The following is a 20,977-nucleotide window of genomic DNA, read 5'->3' as shown; positions in this document are numbered from 1 at the left end:
CTTTACTGAGTCTTTGTTGCTTTTTAGTTGCTAAGTTGTGTCTGACTCTTTTGCAACCCCTTGGACTGTAGCCCGCCAGGTTCCGCTGTCCATCAATTCTCCAGGTAAGAATATTGGAATGGTTTGTCATTTCCTTCTCCAGGGGATCTTCCCAACCCAGGGATCAAACCCACATCTCCTGCATTAGCAAGCGGACTCTTTACCATGGAGTCACCAGGGGACCTTAAGTTTTCAGTTGAGCATTCTGGAATTTTCTGCCAGGTGATGCAGATCTGATTTTTATCAAAGCAGTTTTGGTAAAAGGTGACTCACTTAGTAGGTAAGGTATGTATAAGTGAAAGTGAAAGTTGCTCAGTCATGTCCGACTCCCTGTGACCCCATGGACTATACAATCCGTGGAATCCTCTAGGCCAGAATACTGGAGTGGGTAGCCTTTCCCTTCTCCAGGGGATCTTCCCAACCCAGGGATCAAACCCACGTCTCCCGCATTGCAGGCAGATTCTTTACCAGCTGAGCCACAAGGGAAGCCCAAGAATACTGTGGTGGGTAGCCTATCTCTTCTCCAGGGGATCTTCCCAACCCAGGAATCAAACCAGGGTCTCCTGCATTGCAGGTGGATTCTTTACCACCTGAGCTACCAGAAAGATCCGCTGGAGGTGGGGAAAGGCGTGTATACTCTGTAGCTGACTTTGCCAAGATGCATGTTTCATAGGGTGAGGCAATGTGATGTTATCATTACTTCTTTTATTAACACTTCACTCACTGCTTATGGTGAACTGTTCATTTCATATGCTTGAAAGTATAATAATCAGTGACATTTCTAAAATGTGTGTACAGCAACCAGGGGATTAGTAAAGAGTACCACCTGAAGCACATGGTAAATAAACTGAATGATAGATCAGGCCAGTGTATCTTAGGAATTTTCCAGAGAAATCAAGGAAGGGGCCTTAACTGATTCCTCACTTTGTGGTGGGTTGGATAGGGTAAAACTGCACTAACTCCTTGAGTTTAAAGAAAGGGGCATCACGTGACAACTCTTTCATATTAACTTCTGCTGACCCCCGTTCTGCATGTCCAAGTATCAGCAACAGTGTTGATTTAGATTTTATTCAGGGTAATTGAAGAATCTGGAAGTTCATTAAAAAAACAAGCAGTGGCCAGAAGCTGATTCCTTCATTCCTGCCATGATATGAACTGGAGTTTATTAATCTGAGATTCTGTAGATGGTCGTAAAATTCACTTCCTTACTATGCTGCATGTACCTAATAGACTGAGCCCTCTGTTTTGTTTGTTGACGTGGATTATTTTTTCAAGTCATCTTGGGATGGGGAATTGAATAACAATTTTAAGTGAAGGTACCTCCTTCAGTGGGAAAGTATCTAAATATATACATTTTTTCAGATATAGCTTTTTCAATAGTGGGAAGCGGAGTTTGGAAACCTGTATCTTTTTTCTTTTTTTTCTCTTCTTGGTTCTTAAAATTTTCTGTTCCCCCTTTAAAAAAATTAAGAAAAATTATTTTTAAAGGAGTAGGAACTCCTTTAGTTCAGTTCAATCGCTCAATCGTGTCTGACTTTCTGTGATCCCATGGACTGCAGCATGCCAGGCCTCCCTGTCCATCACCAACTCCTGGGGTTTACTCAAACTCATGTCCATTGAGTCGGTGATGCCATCCAACCATCTCATCCTCTGTCATCCCCTTCTCCTCCTGCCTTCAATCTTTCCCAACATCAAGGTCTTTGCCATTGAATCATCTCTTCACATCAGGTGGCCAAAGTTCTGGAGTTTCAGCTTCAGCAGCAGTCCTTCCAATGGACACCCAGGACTGATCTCCTTTAGGATGGACTGGTTGGATCTCCTTGCAGTCCAAGGGACTCTTGAGAGTCTTCTCCAACACCAGGGTTCAAAAGCATCAATTCTTCTGTGCTCAGCTTTCTTTTTTTTTTTTTTTAATTTTTTTATTAGTTGGAGGCTAATTACTTCACAACATTTCAGTGGGTTTTGTCATACATTGATATGAATCAGCCATAGATTTACACTTATTCCCCATCCCGATCCCCCCTCCCACCTCCCTCTCCACCCGATTCCTCTGGGTCTTCCCAGTGCACCAGGCCCGAGCACTTGTCTCATGCATCCCACCTGGGCTGGTGATCTGTTTCACCATAGATAGTATACATGCTGTTCTTTTGAAACATCCCACCCTCACCTTCTCCCACAGAGTTCAAAAGTCTGTTCTGTATTTCTGTGTCTCTTTTTCTGTTTTGCATATAGGGTTATCGTTACCATCTTTCTAAATTCCATATATATGTGTTAGTATGCTGTAATGTTCTTTATCTTTCTGGCTTACTTCACTCTGTATAAGGGGCTCCAGTTTCATCCATCTCATTAGGACTGGTTCAAATGAATTCTTTTTGACGGCTGAGTAATATTCCATGGTGTATATGTACCACAGCTTCCTTATCCATTCATCTGCTGATGGGCATCTAGGTTGTGTGCTCAGCTTTCTTTATAGTCCAACTCTCACATCCATACATGACCACTGGAAAAACCATAGCCTTGACTAGATGGACCTTTGCTGGCAAAGTAATGTCTCTGCTTTTTAATATGCTGTCTAGGTTGGTCATAACTTTCCTTCCAGGGAGCAAACTGGTACTCCTTTAGTACCAGTTTCTAAACAAGTGCCTTATTCACTGTCATTAAATTTGGATCGTAGAACATTAACGGGAAGAAGCCTTAGGAGTTAAAGTGATTGACTTGACTTTTAGCTTTCACGACTGAAAGAAACCCGAGGCCTAGAGAAACTGACTGCAGCGCTGGCCCTCTTGCGGGGTGGCTGGCACAGAAGTGCCGTCCCGGCGAGCTCCTCTTGTTCCTTTGGCACCCTGAAAGGAACACGTGCCCTTCTCTCTGTTTTTATGCTTCTGTACTTAATTCCCTACCCCCATGCGTAGTATCCCACGGCAAGGATTAAGTAAAGATGCGGGCATCCCTGTGTTCTGAATACTGGGCAGACCCGGTGTACTTTTCTTTACTGTGAGTCTTTTGATCTGAGTCTCGGCTGTTAAGTGCAGTGTGTTCTGAGAATAGTTTTGCCGCCTTAAGCGGGCCCAGCAGTGCCCTCCGAGATCGCTGAGATCCCGTGACCCCACGTAGCTCTGCGTGTGTGGGGACTTTACAGAGAACACGTTTTCTTAGCCTGAAGTAGTTTATAGTCTCGTGGGCTGTCTTGAAGAGACACTGCTATGATGTGAATATAAACCTTTCAGCTATTCCCAGTCTTTGGCAAGCTACTGTTATTCTGTTTACATTTGTTTCAGAATATAGTAATAGTTATAGTATAAATATTAATCTTGTAATTTTGTATGATCCTATTCATTAAGTTGTGTCAGGCTGAATATTACATTTGATGCACTAACTAAAAAGTCATAAGGAAATTAATTAGAGAATATTGCTGCTGTATTAAATAATGATTAATTAGAGGCTTTGGTGCCCTCAGGGCATTCTGGCAAGAGGGGGGCATAATCTGAGTGGTTTCTTTGGCCTTGCCACTTATTAGCTTGTTTATCTAGGATAATTAACCTTTTTGGATTAGTTCATTTTTTAAAATGGATACCTTGCATTGTTTTGAAAACTTAACAATGTGCTAAAAATTATCGACATATTCAGAGGCAATCTAGTTATCCGCAGGGTTACTGTTATAGTTACAGCTGTGATGTCTTGACCTCTTACCATAGAGTAGCACTCCTTGTCCTGCCAATTCACTAGGATTTTTTTGGTAGAGCACAGAATAAAATATATTATTTGGAAGCCCTTTGAAAACTGCAAAAAGCAAAGTCGTAAATTATCCAGATGAGTGGAATTGTTAACTGTCTTTCCTTTCCCTCTGTCCTTCCCTTCTCCGCTCCCCCAGTCTCTACTTTAAGGGGGTAAAATAATCCAGTAACAAGGGACAGTATGAATGCAAACACTTTTGTCGTGGAATATAGTCTTAATCCTCAGTTTTGAGGATTAAAAGCCTCTGAGGTGTTCTGTTGCTCTGTCTGAACCACGGTTTTGTGTATCTTTGTATACAGAGAGAGCCAGGTATTTATTTTGTCCTGTTTTTGCATCCCTCCATCCTCTGCATTTAGAGCACATGGAAGATACTGTGTTGAATGACTGGGTTGCTCAGTATTCTTCTAATGAGTAATCTTCTGTTGTTGTAGCACCCCCACCCCCAGCCCCCTGTCCTTGGTACAGTGATAGGCATATAGTTGGAGAAGGGAACGGCAACCCACTCCAGTGTTCTTGCCTGGAGAATCCCAGGGACAGAGGAGCCTGGTGGGCTGCCGTCTGTGGGGTCGCACAGAGTCGGACACGACTGAAGCGACTTGGCAGCAGCAGCAGCAGCAGGAGGTATATAGTAACCTCGTAATATACCCATCTGTTGGTTTGACCTGGGGCTTCCGGGTAGGGTGGCAGCTCTGGGACTTACTGCCATCTGACCCTTTTCCGCTGTGTTTGGCGGGGATCCCAGTTGCTGTTGTGAGTCACGCAGTCTGAGAGCCCTTGTGTAGGCATGCACTGCCGATGCTGCTGGGCCTCCTTCCCGCCGCCCCGGGGCGGCCCCGGTTCCCTTTCAGAGGAGGTCATGCAGGACGCACTGTGGGTATCAATTAGTGAGTCATGATGCTGGAACCAGGAGAAACCTTTGAGGACATTTTGGTATTGCCAGAGTCCTCCTTTAGTTGGGGAAGGAAACGGCAACCCTCTCCAGGATTCTTGCCTGGAGAATCCCATGGACAGAGGCGCCTGGGGGGCTACAGTCCCTGGGGTCGCAAAGAGTCGGACCCAACTGAGCTACTTTCACTCACTCCTCATTTTGCAGCCCAAGACTGAAGTGTGCTAGAGGCTCTGGTGGGTGGACACCGGCTCCTCCCTCCTAATGGCTCTAGGGCAAACAGTGTTATTGTCACTGGTCCCCGGGCAACTATTGCAGTCGCTCAGATAAATAAACTCTACCAAGAGGATTTAGGAAAATTAGCAGTTACCTGTCGTCAAAGCTGACTCCTTTGGCAAATTCATTTTGTGTAAATCCCAGAGGTTCTCCAAGCAGTTCTTTATAAGCAAGGATGAAAAAGGTGCTTTATGTCTTACTGTTTAATAATAAGCCACCAATGCTGAGACAGTCAACTGAAATACTTGAGTACTTAATAAAATAATAATCGCTACACTTGGTAGTGTGTCTAATATATGCTGAGCATGCCACAAACCCACGACTGTCGGAAACAGCTGTTTGTAGGATGCGACAGCGGCAAACGGCCGAGGATTCCAGGCAGAACTGAGTGGACTCGGGCACGCCCTGGGCAGCCAATAATGGTTATTATTATTATTTTTTCATCAGATTGATAAAATCATGATGTGAGTTGAGGGAAGATGGCGGTGGGAAGACTCTTAGGAGACCATTCCAGTAGGCAGAGGAGCGCTCGGAAGATGTGAAGTCGTGACTGTGGGTGAAGGGAGGTGCAGCGCCTCCACCCTGGAGAGATTTGGGGTTGTCGGAGGCAGACTGCCGGCGAGGGAAGATGGAAAGGAGGGAGCAGAAAGACTGGAGGGTTTTCAGCTAGAGCGTGGGAAAAACCATATGCCTTAAATTTCACACCTTGGGTCCTACCTAAGGTATTAGGCCTTAATTTTCCGTTCCTTTGACTGATCTGTGTTATATAGTGTTGATTCAGGAAAGTTCGGGTGACTTGGAGAACGACTGAGATGCTTTCTAGGATCTCAGTCTAGGACCTCTTTCTAGGATCTAAATCTATTCAGATTTAGAAACCAGATGACTCCCCAGTAAGCAATCTGTAGCATCAGAGAAGCCATTGTCTAATCCTGGGGACCCTTCCTATCTTCTCTATCATCCTGCTCTTTTGAGGAGTGAAAGACACAGACCTGCTCTTTAGCTGTACCTGCCTTCCTCTGCCTGACCACTTATCCCAGCCACGTCTCCTATTTTCCGTACTAAAGGATACAAAACAGTTGCTTCATTTTCTTCCTTTGTGAAAGAATGCCTATTGCTCTTTAAAAAGCTGAACATTGTAATATAATTGAATAAAAATTATTCTGTGCTTGATAATTACTTAGAAAGGAAATTAAAATAACATTTTCATGAATGTTAAGCTTTCAGAATGTTTCAGACCGGTGTGTTCATGTAATTTCTTCCATTTGCCACTCAGTCATGATGGGTTTCTAATAAAAACGATGCTGCGTTTGGAGTCATTTTCAGGCGGGGCGAGGAGCGCTGCTAATGGCGGAGATTCGCGTCCTGGCTGCATTGCGGTAGTGTAGCTGTCAGCGGGTTATTAATACTAAATAATCAGGTGTGCCTGGCACGGTCCTTTTGTATCTCTCATGTGAGCATTGTTAAGGGAAAAATAACAGTCTTCTGATGTGTGATGTCTCTTTCCTATGAGACTGACTTTACATATAAGTGTTATCCTCACCGGGCTCTCCCAGTGGCACAGCAGTAAAAGAATCCACCCGCAGCGCAGGAGATGCGGGCTAGATCCCGGGGTCAGGAAGATCCCCTGGAGGAGGGCAAGGCAACCCACTCCAGTGTTCTTGCCTGGAGAATCCCAAGAGGCCATAGGGTCGCAAAGAGCTGGACACGACTGAGGCAGCTTAGCACCCACCAGTGCCGCTTCCTATTCCGGGCCGCCTTCCTGACCCGGGGATCCAACCCACGTCTCTTGTGTCTCCTCCACTGGCAGGCGGATTCTTGACCTTCAGGGCCACTGGGGAAGCCCCTTCTAATAGTAATCCTTATTGTTTCAGACCTGATCACGCATTTTGTACAGCCCAGAAATCATTCGACTATAGCAAGACGCTGAGTAGATTTGTTCTATTGTATTCTCAGCATTTCAGCTCAAAGTGGAGAGCAAAGGGCACGAACCACTCCACATGCTATGGACGTTGCCAGCAGCTCTAAGGGAGGGGGTGCTTTTCTACCGCCAGGACCCGAAAGCTTCACTTTGCTTTAGACTGCCAGCTCGGTGGACCTCCAGCTGGGGAGTGCAGTGCCCGCCTCCTCTTCTGATACCTTTCATTCCCCTGGCTCGGGGAGGAAAGGGATCACCCTCAACCTCGCTGCGTCTCAGGGCCAGCGCCCACCCCCCAGTCCGCTCTGTATCCTGACGGGGAGTTGGGGCAAGCAGGGGTGAGCGAACGTGAGGCCAGCTCTAGCATTTATCAGCAAGTCTCGAGGAAAGGGAAGCCGTGCTCGTTTGCTGGATGCTCTGTGGCTCGGGCTTCCCCAGGGGCTCAGCAGGAAAGAAACCACCGGTAACGCCGGCTGCAGTGACCCAGGCTCCCCAGTGGCTCAAACCATAAAGGGACTCCCTGCAGTGTGGGAGACCTGGGTTCGAGCGCCGGGTGGGGAAGACCCCCTGGAGAAGGAAATGGCAGCCCACTCCTAGTATCCTTGCCTGGAGAATCCCACGGGCAGAGAAGCTTGGCGGGCTACAGTCCACGGGTTGCAAAGAGTCGGACACACGACTGAGCGACGGACACGCGCCATCATGAAGGAGACACTCGAGACTCTGGTTCGATCCCTGGGTCGGGAAGATCCCCTGGAGGAGGAGGGACAACCCTCCGCAGTGTCCTTGCCTGAAGAACCCCATGGACAGGGGAGCCTGGTGGGCTGCAGTCCATAGTGCCGTGAAAAGTAGACACGACTGAAGCAGCAGAGCGTGCTCGGTAGATGGTAGTTGGTCAACCTTGTCTGCACATGGAAGTTATCCAAGGAGCGCCGCCCAGGCTGCACCCTAAACCAGTTAGATCACATCTCTTTGTGCGGGCCTCCAGCCTCAGGGGCTTTGAAAGCGCCCCGGGCGATTCCAGGAGCAGCCAGGCTTGAGGACCACTGCAGAGAGGGGTGGAGGGGTGTGTGAGGGTCTTTTATTCTCCAGGTCTGGGTCTTAGCCAAAATTCCTCGAAAACAGCAAGCATCTCACTCAGTATTTTGTCAAATAAACAAAGATAAAACTGAGGTTGAGGTTTCATCTGTCTCGTTGTGTAGCAGCAGGCTATGTTTGCCTTTAAGTGAAAGGTCACGATTTTACTTGGACTTTTTCTGAAGGGTAAAACGTACAGGGAAATGATAAGAAGATTCATATATCTTATTTGCCATCTTGAAAAAAGCTGCATTTTATTGTCACACAGTAAAATGAGTTTTATCCCAGCAAGATAATCTGGCGGAAGCAGTATGATTTCCATGGGAGACATCTGAGACATCTGAGTCCCCTGGAGACACAGACGACAGTCATTCCAGCAAGTTCACTCTGTCTTCCTGTTCTGACTGTGTGTCTGAAGAATTTAGGTGTTTCATTAAGAATGCCTGTGCCTTTTTCTTTGTTTTTTTTTTGGCTGCTTCACATAGCTCTCGGGGTCTTAGTTCCTTGTCCTGGATCGCACCGGGGCCGGAAGTGAGAGCTCAGAGTCGTAGCCGCTGAACCTTGAGGGAATTCCCAAGAAATGCGTGTGCTTCTTAAAGGCACCATTTCCCTGGCTTACTCATTTCTTTGTTTTTCTCACAGCTCGAGAGATGGCTGCCCAGTGCGTCACAAAGGTGGAGCTGAATATTTCCTGTGACAATCTTTTGGATAAAGACATAGGGTCAAAGTCAGACCCTTTATGTGTGTTATTTTTGAATACCAGCGGTCAACAGTGGTATGAGGTAATATTAAAAACTTGCAGCTGAAAAGTCACCTGAATTGCTTTTTTGACAATATGAAGAGTTTATTTAAAAAGTTAAAAATAAAAGCATCTCATCTGTTAGTGCAGTTTTTCGGGCAAATTAGTCCTTGATTGCGAAATATTTCATATACATATAGACACTTCCTTTAGCTGTCATGCCAATATTTAGTCACATGTAGGATATAAAGATAATAAACAAATGCACCTTTGATCTGAAGAACTTTTTTTTGTTTTGGTGGGGTGAATATAGGTTGAGCGCACAGAGAGGATTAAGAATTGCTTGAATCCCAAATTCTCCAAGACATTTATTATTGATTACTACTTTGAAGTGGTTCAGAAATTGAAATTTGGGATTTATGACATCGACAACAAAACCATCGAGCTGAGCGATGATGACTTCTTAGGAGAATGTGAATGTACCCTTGGACAAGTGAGTATGGATAGTACAGATATTTTCTAAAGTTGAACCAAAAGCATTAGGTGTTTTTGATAAATTCTCTTTAATTTAATTGTTGGGCTTTCCAGGTGGCGCTAGTGGTAGAGAATCTGCCTGCCAGTTCAGAGACTTGGGTTTGATCCCTGGCTTGGGAAGATCCCCTGGAGTAGGAAGTGGCAAACCACTCCGGTATTCTTGCCTGGAAAATCCCATGGACAGAGGAGCTTGGAGGGATACAGTCAATGGGGCCTCAAAGAGTCAGACACGACTGAGCAACTGAGCTGATGTTTGCCTTGAACATCATGGAATTTATCTTAGTTTTTATGAGGGTAGGGACCGAGGGTTTTTCGCAAAGCGTATTAGTTCTTATGAGTTAAAGATGTTCCATTTGCCGTTTCAATAAATAGTACCATTACTCTAGCTGCTTGTCTGTTTATAGATTTCAGTACAGTGTTGTCCTCACGATTAGGTCATACGTGCCGTCAAGGTGACGGCAACTTCTCTGACGTTCCGACTTGTGTGACCGATGCCTCCTGACCCCTTGATAGCCCGGCACAGCCCCTGTTCCTGGCTTGCTCCTCATTTTGCCTTGGGTGTGAACCCAGCTCCCCCTCGCAAGCCTTCTCTGACAGCCTAGAGTCGTTTGGGTCACCCCACTGTGCTCATGTCGTGTCTGCTCCACTCCTTCTAGCTTAATTTTCACCATATTTTATTGTAGTTGCTCAATTTTCTGTCTTTCTAGGATATCACAGGTTGGGTCGGAGCAGGGGTGTGTCTGTGGGCTCCCCATTGTGCTCCCAACTCGGTTTGACTTCTAAGGAGCGACAGTGACCATGCTTATGGGACTTTCAGGGGGAGGAGTTATTTTTTTCCAGTGGCTGACATCTAAGATTTGTCTTTTACGAGTTTATCTTTTAGTGTTGAAATTTTTTTGGAGATTATGGTATTTCCTGTGTCTCAAGGACAACGTGGAGCTGATCAGATTTCTAAAACTTTGATAGTTGTATCAAAAAGAAAATTAAAGAAGTATTTGTTTTTTGGAAAAAAATCACAGTATATCTAAAATTATAGCAAATTGGAGAAACATACCTGTTTGAGACTATCTGTGCTTACTCTATTATTTTAATCAAAATGATGTCTTATAAGGTTTATACATTGAAGTTATGTGTCAGTTGAAAAATTGACAGGTGACCCCTGTTACCTATAGGAGTTTCATTTCAGCTTAGTGATTTGTATATGAGATGTATATGAGATGAAAATCTGCCCCTTTTTTTTCTTTACAAGGAAGAATTTGAAATGGTTGATGAAGAAACTAGTGGTTTGGGGAGATTTTATCCACCAGGATTGGCTCCTTGGAAGTCTTTTCCATTGGGTGCAGATGCATTTTGTAATCTCTAAATCTTTAAGGAGTGGACTTACTCCATTTCTGATAACTTTGTGTACTTTTTTCTCAACAGTCTTTTGAAAACTGTTTAGTTTAAACATTCACATGTTGAAGTGAAATAACTCTTTGTATCACTTTCCAATTTTAACAGATTGTTTCCAGTAAGAAGCTAACTCGACCACTGGCGCTTAAAAATGGCAGACCTGCAGGGAGAGGGAGCATTACGGTAAAATAAGATCCTTTGAAATACTTGTCTTTTGCCTCCTGAGATTTAGCACAAGAGGACAAGCTGAGACTGTGTATATCAGACAGGCATTCTATAGCAGGCTTTATCGTTTGATCCTGAATGTTGCCCTCCCCTCACCCTTGACTTGCCTTAGAGTGACCACAGATGGAAACTGTGTTGTTCCTAAAAGAAAGTCACGTGCATCTTGGTAATGCTTGCCTCTTCCTAATGGAAGCGTCAGTTCCCAGATTAGGAAGAAATTACTTAATTATGTGAATGGATCAATTTGGCCCTCAGCAAATCAAAAATAGTCCCATCAACATGACAGAAACTTTCCCTAATGGTTTTGATTCCCGAATGATCTTGTATTAGGACAAGGCCATTGAACCTCTCAGCTCTTAACCATGTTTTTTTTTGTGTGTGTGTGCATGTGCACTTTGCTATCCATCCTCTTACCTAAATTTTTCCTTGTTGATTGCTGGACCTGGGCAAGTGAATATATGCATTATCTTATTTTAGATTTCACATTATATAGTGCCATGCTTTTAAATGTTCTATGTTCTAGAGTTGCTGTCCAGGTAAGTCAGTGCCTGAAGAGACAGCTGTCTTAACTTTAGCTCTGCCTGGGAATGGGAGGCTGACTCCCTGGGAGGGTTGTGCTTGAGGATTATTACAACTATCAAACGCATTTCTCTGAGTAGTTGTTTGCTCTAGTTTAGGTGCCTGAAGCATAAGCGTGTCCAGTCTGTTGGGGGTGTTGACTTCTCTGTGGGGGACAGAGATCATTACCAGTAGTTAGCTTTATGGCTTTTGGGACCATCATAGCCTGGAATTTGCTTTTGAGCAGAGTAAGTCTTTCAGTTACCTTGGCTGAAAAATACTGAGCTGTTATTTGAACGTGTAGTGTTCTCTAGGTGTAACTTACTCATGCTTCTCCGTCTCTGGAGAGCCCTCGCTAGCTTCTTGTGCAGGGCTTTGATTTTTTTCCATTGGAAGAAGGAAGATCCAGTTTGGGCAACAACATTAAAAAGAAAGTTGCATAATGTAAATTAGGTGTATTTTGGAAATATATTTATTTCACATGTATAAAGGAAATAATGACAAATCTTTCTTAATGGTACCATTTTGTTACTTATTTTAGACTATACTTTGTTAGTGTAGACTTTGTATACTATTAGATAACAGGATAAATTGGTACTTCATGACTGTATCAGAATCCCTCAAACGTTTCTTTTACTTTACCTTGTCTACTCATAGATTTCAGCTGAAGAAATAAAGGATAACAGAATTGTCTTGTTTGAAATGGAAGCAAGAAAACTGGATAATAAGGTAGGTGGGTGATGCAGATTTCAATAAGGATATCATCTTTTTTTTCCCTCACATTGATTACTTTTTGAGAAAATAATAATGCAATTAATATTATGAACTCTATCGTGTAAAGCATCACTTAGAGTGTTATTTTCAAATTCTATTTTGTATGTGGATGTGTGTTTAAGCAGAAGATATTTCTCTTTACCTCTTTCCTTTGGATGTAACCAAAGACTTTGTATAGCTTAAAAGAAGAGTTAATACAAACATCAACATTATTGTAAGAGATATTTTAGAGTGTATTTGAATTACTTAAGGAAAAAAGTGAAAATTCCATGCTTTATTGATTAGATTTTTCTCTTTGGGGCTTCTCAGGTGGCGCTAGTGGTAAAGAACCTGCCTGCCAATGCAGGAGACATGAGTCGTGGGTTCGATCCCTGGGTCTGGAAGATCCCCTGGAGGAGGGCTTGGCAACCCACTCCAGTATTCTTGCTTGGAGAATCCCGTGAACAGAGGAGCCTGGCAGGCTTCAGTCCATAGAGTTTCAAAGTGTTGGACATGACTGAAGCACAGATATTGAATAATCAAAATTCAGCAAAGCCTTTTCTTTTTTGGAGAAGGGAAAGGCTACCCACTCCAGTATTCTGGCCTGGAGAATTCCATGGGCTGTGTAGTCCACAGGGTCGCAAAGAGTCGGACACGACTGAGCAACTTTCACTTTCACTTTCCTCTTTGCATTCAAAATTTAGGATGAGTACTAATAAGAACACTTAAGTATAGTGTATACCCTGGATTGGAATAATTCTTTGAGTGACTTTTGTATGTAATTCTATAATGTAATCAATATTCTTCATCATTTTCATCTACCTTACAATTCAGTTTGCAAATATCTTAGACTAGTAGACAGTTATCTTTTTAAAAATATTTTGGAAAAATTTAAACATACACAAAAATAGAATAGTATTTCTAAAAAATTCCGCATTCCTACCACCTATCTTTAAAAATGTTAAAACTCATGACCAATTTTATCTCATCCCTACCCCTATCTACTTTTTCTCCTCCCAGACATCATATCATTTCATCTGTCAGTGTAAATGTATCTCTAAGGACTTTTTAAATAATACAGTTGGTTAATGCGTCTCTTACATTTTTTTTAATCTTTAAGTTCTCCCCTTCCCTTTTCTTCTTCCCTTCCTCTCTGTACTGCTGTCTTGTTCCCCTTCTCTCTTTCCCTCCGTCCTACCTATCCATCCATGAATTTATTCAGTAAACTGACTCCTTTGTCCTGTAGAAGTTTTCACACACAGTATACACTAATTAAATCCCTGTGATGTCATGTAATATGTTTGTCTCTCCATATTTTATTTCCTGATTTCTATCAGCTGAAATTGAATCTAGAGGTTTGATCTAGTGGCATTTTGAATCGGTATGAGTTTCATAGGTGGTGGCATTAATTCCATCAGGAGGCTCACATTGTCCAGTTCTGGTTTTTGGGTTATTAGTGACCGTTGATGATGACTACCTAGATATATTATTTTATTGAGCCTTAAAATAGTGTTAATCTCATGCTGTTATTGCTGCTGCTTTTATTAGCAGGAATACTTCTCTCGAGAGAAGTATCTTTCTTCACATTAGATCTTTATTTATTCCAAGATAGTTTATTCCAAGATAGTCCAGAAAAGGCAAGTTGAAGTGTTTGATTTTTTTTCATGTTTACTATCTTTTAGAATAATAAATTTCTATAAACGTGACTTTTACAGAAGAACTTAAAATTTTTTTTTTTTAGTATTTCTAGGAACTCTATTAATTCTTATTGATACTTAAAGTACCCCAAGTTTGACCTATGGGAGGGAACCTATTTAGGTTTGTCCCTGAGACCACTTGGCACGGTCTCAGAAGTCTTTGGCTGGCTTCTTGCTCTGTGGCATGAGGGATGTTCCAGGCTTATTTTATCTAATTTCTGCCCCAGATTGGCAGGTTAAAGGGAGCCTTGCTACGGTGAGTCCCGGATGTGGTACTAGGGGTGCTTAATGTTTATTGGTTGTTGTTGCTCATTCTTTCTAGGACTCTATAGTAGATAGCTGTAGGAAAGTCGTTTCTTTTTTAAGGAAAACTAAATCGTAAACTTATATAACAAATTCCAATTCAAATGTAGAATTACAGGGCTGTTATTTCTTTAATTCTATAGTTACGCCTTTTTTCACTTATGTCAAAATGTTGATTCCTAAGGAAACTAACGTAATTGCTTATGTTTTGCCCTATGTAATATCTAACAGTTTAAGAATACAAATATACATGTTATAATAAAAATATTTTTCCTGAAAATAGTTTGACCTTTCTTTGGAGTTCCTTTTGCCTTTAGGGTCATATATTCCACTTGAATTTTACAGATTTAATTCCTGTGTTTTAAAGGAGTAATTCTTCTTTGATGGTTACGCTGTAACATTAGCACATAATCAGATTTTGCTTTTGATATTTAGAGATTGCTTTAAAATTTTTTTGGTTTAATTTTGCTTTATAGTCATGTATAAGATGGTTCCAAAGCCAACAGAAAACAAGGTATATTCAAGAAATTTAGCTTCTTTCCCTGTCCACGCTGCATTTTTTTCTCTTGCTATATTTTATACTTTTGTAAAATTTATATTTAATGGCTTAATCCTTCATTTTCCAAAAAAAGAAGGTTTTTTTTGTGTGTATGTATTATGTATTTTGTGTGTATGTACACGTATGTCTCTTGTGTGTATCTCTGTGTGTATATAAACATACAAACAGATAGATATGCATGCATAGGTCATATAGGCAGGTATGAGTGTGCATGCATGTGTATGTATATATTTATATTTCCATACCCCAGCCCAGCCCCAGTCTTTGATTAAATGTAGCATAATATATTAATGTTACACATGCATTTCTCTGCCTTGCTTTTTTGACTTAACTTATCCCAGAGATGAGAGTCAGGGACTTTTACTTCTTATTTTAGTTCTACTGTTGACAGCTTAATCAACAGTCAAACAAGGCGTGTTTTTTGACCTTCAATATGGTAATAATGATATTCTGCCTTTCTCAAAAGATTGTTTCTACAATAAAAGAGACAGGGACGTTCATATGCTTTTGGGAAAGTTAACGTCTCTGTGTATACTATATTGTTCTTAGTTTTATAAAATGGAGCACAGAGAGGCTTATTACATTGCTTAAATTCTTAGAGAGAAGGTTAAATTTTAAAAGTTCTGTGTAGTCTTTGCATTTTTATTTTTGATTATGAGGGATGTGTTCCTTTCTTAACATTTAACTATGCTAAGGAGGGAAATAAAATTATCTTAGTTCTTAATTTAATACTGAAGTAAATTCAGGATTGAAAAAAAATTTTCAGTTTAGGAATATATCTGCTTACGTTCCTGTGGGCTTAATAGATGTCCTTTCACTTTCACAAATAATAAGTAATGTATGTTAAGGAGGATAGAAATTTCAAAATGAAGATAAATAGAAATGAGAAAGTAAAGTCATCCACAATCTTATTGTCTGAGTTTTACCCTTGTACATCTTTCCAGAATTCTGTCTCCCTGTGGAAGAGTGTCTGTGTGTGCACGTGTGTAAGATGGCCATGAGGGGATGTTTGGACACTCACTGTCCATGGGCGTTGTGCAGGAGAGCTGTGCCGTGGTGAATTACAAGGGTAATGGGGGTGCACCTCGTGACCCCCAAGCACTTCCGTCGTGCACTTCACGTATCTGCTTGTCTGGGCTCCCTCGTGTTTCTGTAAAAGAACGTGTGGGGCTGCTGAACGGGTGTTGGACATCGAAGGGTAGGATATGAAATCAAGGCTCAGATCCATCAGTTCATTAGATGTGTGATTTTGGCAAAGTCATTTGACTCCTCTGAATCCACTGTGTCCTGTCTCTCACGGAGCTAGTACGACTGATGTATGGGATGGTTTATATAAAACTACTTGGTGCTGTGTGAATGAGTGAATGCTGTTAATAATGAAAAGAAGCTAAAAGCATCCTGTGTTGATAATGGGTTCTGTTGATCACTGTATTTTAAAGCCATCATGTTTTTTGAGATGTAAGGGTGTAAGGATAGTGAGCATTTATCAGGAATGCCTTAAAAGTTCTTGTAGACTTCAGCAAGTTTATGTTTGTGAGGAATGTATTGGGATTTGTATTTACTGCTGTATTGTACTGTATATATATATATGTTTCTCTGTACTATAGAATTAAACTTCAGGTACTACAGACATGTAACATGTATAAAGTGTGGTTTCACATGTTTTAGGAGGAGAATAATTGCTTTGCTTTTTATTTTAATGTAGGATCTATTTGGAAAGTCAGATCCTTACCTAGAATTCCACAAGCAGACATCTGATGGAAACTGGCTCATGGTTCATCGAACGGAGGTGAATATTTGAACTTGAACAGTAGTGTTGAAATTTCCTTTGGAGTTGTGGTACTCTGAATTTTAAAAATTTTATGTATTTTTAAAAAATATTCATCTGAATTCAGACGTATATAACTGCCAGAGACACAAGGTCAGCGTGCTCGTTTCTGTTTTTTAATGGAAAGGGCTGCTATGCTTAGTGGTTTTCTTTACTTGCTTACTTTCGGCTCAGCCGGGTCCTTGCTGCTGCCCACGGGCTCGCTCCGGTTGCAGTGAGTGGGCTGTGCTCTCTCGTGTGGCCCGGGCTTCTCATATTGCTGGCTTCTCTTGTGGACCGAGGGCTCCAGGCGTGCGGCTCAGTGGTCACGGCACTCACGGGCATAGTTGTCCCAAGGCCGGTGGGATGCTCCAGGAACTGAACCTGTCTCCTACATTGGAAGGTGGATTGTTCACCTCTGGGCCCGCAGGGAGGGCCCTCTGCCTTATTTTTAAAACCCTGGAAAGAACCCTGAAATGTACACCAGTGTATCCTTCACCTAGATTTATCAGACGGTCACACCTGCACACGTGTGTGTGCTCTCTCTTGTTCACACCCACGTCCATGCCCTTTGGCAAAACCAACCTAATGTAGGGAGCAGACATCACGGCTCTTCACCTTTAAATGCTGCAGGTATTTCTCAAGAACAAAGGCGTTTCTCTGCACCTCCATAACTGAGAGGGTTAGCAGTGATTTAGTAACATCATTTACTGTACCGCTCATCTTCAGATCCCCCCAACTTCCCCAAACACGTTTTTTATGTGTTTTGTTTTGTCTAATACAGGGTCCATTCCAGGCTCCCATTTTGCATTTGGCTATTATGTTCCCAGGTGACTCAGTGGTAAAGAACCCTCCTGCCAACGCAGGAGATGTGGGTTTGGTCCCTGGGTGGGGAAGATCCCCTGGAGAAGGAAATGGCAATACATCTAACCGTATTCTCGCCTGGGAAATCCCACGGACAGAGGGGCCTGGCGGGCTACAGTCCCTGGGGTCGCAGAAGAGTTGGACAGAACTTAGTGACTAAACACCAACAAATTAGTCTTTAAGCACTGTCTTATTTTATGTGAAATTATGTTCTCAGTTCACCTGTACTTACCCTATCCTGTCTGGAATGAGCTATTTCTCTTAGGAGGCCCGATTTTTCCTTTAAGAGGGTGGGGTTTGCACAGCAGGGTATGCGTGCTCTTTGCCCCTGGGCTGTTGCTGCTTTTAGACCTTTTCAGTGGACATAAATGAGAAATGCGTTTGTAAGTGCGTCTTGTAATGGCTGGGTGTATTTCCCAGTTTTTTTTCTTTCTCAGAATGTATCTTGACTAGACAGTCCCTCACATTTTTCACATAACAGGTGTATAATATGGTCCTAGCTAGATTTTTCACTGACGAAGTTGGACAGGTGAAGAGGTGAAGGGTGAATGGTGCACTTGGTGGGAACCTGGGAAAGGCAAGAGCAAAACATTAATGATGAATGAAATGTTTTTCTAACTGGCCTTTTTTTGTTTTTAATAGGTTGTTAAAAACAACTTGAATCCTGTTTGGAGGCCTTTTAAGATCTCTCTTAACTCTCTGTGCTATGGAGATATGGATAAAACTATTAAGGTAATTTGAAAATTATATATATATTATGTACACACATACAAACTCCCCGATTTTATAAATTAATTTATTGGATAGTACTTAAAGAAAGTAAATGATGTAAGTTTGAATTTTATTTATATTTAGGAATGCTAAAATAGAAATGTTTCTGATAAGCAGTCAGTCTAAAGGAGCAGAGACATTTTGAATGATCTGTTGATCTGTCTAATGCTTAATCAAACATTGTGGTTTTTATTTTATTCATTTTTTAAAATAAAATATTTAAGTCTTCCCTACTTTTTAATAAGATTCTTCTGTTCTGTAACTAGAAACAGTTAACTGCACTCTTTGCCTTTGGCGTGTCCCTTGCAATAAAAATAGGTATTACTTTAACTGAGAACCTGGAGCTTCCTTCTGCCCTCAGCGCAGAGTACAATAGTGGTGACATTTCTGGTCACTGATTTTCAGTTCAGTTCAGTCGCTCAGTCGTGTCTGACTCTCTGTGACCCCATGGACTGCAGCATGCCAGGCCTCCCTGTCCATCACCAACTCCTGGAGCTCAGAGGAAGGTATAATTTATTAAGACATATGGATGGCTTTAGTTTTAGAGTCTTTAAAGGAAAGCAAAGTAGGAGCATGGAGCTGCAGCAGATAGCTAAGAATTTTTTTTAATGTTTTCACTTATAGCCATTTATCAAAACAGATATATTATTTTAAAGATACTTTTATATTAGTCACCTCTTTACATAAGATTCCTGATAGGCGCCTTTTCATATATTCAGAGGTCAGCAAACTGAGGTGAGTTTTTTGGTTTTTGTTTTTTTTCTTTTGATAATTTGTATGGTGAAAGCAGGAAAGGTGATGAAGGGACTTGGAGTCAAACCGCAGTCCAAGACTTGCCTTAGACCTTGCACCAGCTAAGGGATTCTGAGCAGGTTAACTTCCTTACTTATATAATGGAGAAAATAATGTCTCCATAACAAAATAAAATCAGGATTAAATTAATGTACATGAAAAGTTTCATAAACTGTTAAACACAGTAGCCATGCTATTATTATTGAAAACCATTTCATTTCTTAGATTCATAAATTTTTTTTTTCAGAGAACTTTAAAAATTAATATGATTTGTGTGATATTTCAAACAGCAGTGAAAATTTTGGTGCAAAATAAGTAGAAAAGTAGCTTTGCACATTACTTTCGTCAACTAGAAAAGACGCACAATGTGAGATATAGTTTTGGGTTAAGTTTTATCTGGGACAGTATGGGGACCGCAGAGACAGTGCCTCGGAGAGCTCTGAGCGGCTGTTCCAAAGAGGCAGGGGAAAGGTCAGTGTTGATGTGATTTTGGTAAAGGGGGGGATGCATGCAATCAAGCACAGGTTCTTCCCAAAGGTTTCTACGAGTCTTGTGAAGCTTCTGCTGGTCATGAGAAACGGTCGTCAACCGTGAAGGATGTTAGTGCTTTTCTAGATATATGGAGATGCAAGAACTGGCTTCATAAAATCAGCTCCTGCGAATGTTTAACTGTCTGAAGACCTGTCCTGCCAGTTCTCCCCTGAACACAGAGCGCCTCACTTCTGCCCTCCACCCTGAACTCCTTCAGGGGCTCTTAGAGGTCTGCAGCTGCAGCGTCACCCGATTTAATCCCTCTAGAGGCCGATGGCAGGCCCCCACGGAGAGGGCCGGTCTGCAGTTGACACTTCTTACTGTCATATTAAATCTAGACCTTTTGCTTTTCACATTGAAAGTAATAAGTTAAGGCTTCATTAGATCTAAGAAGCAAGAAAGGCTAGGAAAAAATGCCTCAACTATGTTTGATTGTTTGTAATAATATATTAACAATGAAACAATATTTCTTAAACTTCTTTTTTTTTGTGCACAGTGTCATGCTCACAGGGCTATTTTATTATAGTAAGTAAACTGATTTTTTGAGCTTTCTCTGATGAATGTCTTCATTCTTAAAAGATTCTCCAGTTGTTTTCACTGTATACCAACTGGTTTGCCGCACCATCTCTGTCTTTCTTTCTTTAGTTCTGTATTTGTTCCCAGCCATCAGAAAGTCATGCATCACTGATGCCCTTGGTGTTTGGGAATTGCTTAGAGGTGTAGTAAAGAGTTATAGAGCAGAGAATAGAGTCGGAATTATTGGCAATTTCTGTGCTGCAGTGTGAGCGTCCCAGTGTTACCATTCTAGCATGGATTATTATTTTCATAAGATTGTGTGAATAAGATAACCATGCATGTCTACACTGAGAATGCATTAGTGAATGTAGTATTGTGTGATGTGTGCATTCTTTTGCATATATACATATGCACATATGTATATATGTGTACATTTCAGGTTCACAGACAACTGAAGCTGTTGTTTAAAACAGCTAACAGTGCTGGTTTTTGAATTCTTGAGAAGAGAAATTAAATGACATAAATTGTTACACCATTTACCTCAAACTGTATCTGAACACATGTCAGCATAATAAATGTCACATTTTCCTTTAACATCTAACATTTGTCTTTAATGGGGCAACAGTGAACTTTTCTCATATGTTTATTACAGTGAATTATCTGGAATTACATTTTAAAAATGTTTTTGCATTCCAGAAGTTTTGGACAGTCTAAACATGAACAGTTTTAGCTCTTCCATAAGTTTTGTTTAAATAAAATCTTGGTCTTATCAAAGCCTGATTTTGTCATCTTAGGTATAAATTAGAGTTTTCTGAATGTAGTTCTAAGATGTAAAATTCTGTTTTCTGTAATTAAAAAAAAAAAACCTTAAAATGAAATTATTAAAATATTAAGATTATTTTAATTTTAATTTTAGTCCCTCTAGAAAAATTATTAATGTTATTAATTTTCTGTCAGATAAAGGACTTTTGGTTTAAAAATTGAGTATAAAAAATAAAATAAAAATTGAGT

At 41.3% G+C, this 20,977-nt stretch overlaps 1 protein-coding gene across 1 annotated transcript in view; it reads left to right on the top strand.

The window, feature by feature from the left end:
* The window catches only part of CPNE3 (copine 3), a 47,072-nt gene that overhangs the window by 5,039 nt on the left and 21,056 nt on the right, over positions 1-20,977 (top strand). The window contains exons 2-7 of the mRNA XM_043483508.1: positions 8,568-8,707; positions 8,978-9,157; positions 10,699-10,773; positions 12,031-12,102; positions 16,391-16,474; positions 17,999-18,088. Of these exons, the coding sequence (XP_043339443.1) occupies positions 8,576-8,707; positions 8,978-9,157; positions 10,699-10,773; positions 12,031-12,102; positions 16,391-16,474; positions 17,999-18,088 (633 nt within the window). The 5' untranslated portion in view covers positions 8,568-8,575. The remainder of the gene's footprint in view (positions 1-8,567; positions 8,708-8,977; positions 9,158-10,698; positions 10,774-12,030; positions 12,103-16,390; positions 16,475-17,998; positions 18,089-20,977) is intronic.

This window comes from Cervus canadensis, chromosome 12, assembly GCF_019320065.1.
Source record: "Cervus canadensis isolate Bull #8, Minnesota chromosome 12, ASM1932006v1, whole genome shotgun sequence".
Taxonomy (NCBI): Eukaryota; Metazoa; Chordata; class Mammalia; order Artiodactyla; family Cervidae; genus Cervus; species Cervus canadensis.
The sequence above is the reverse complement of the archived record's forward strand: the minus strand, read 5'-3'. Positions and strand labels throughout refer to the sequence as shown.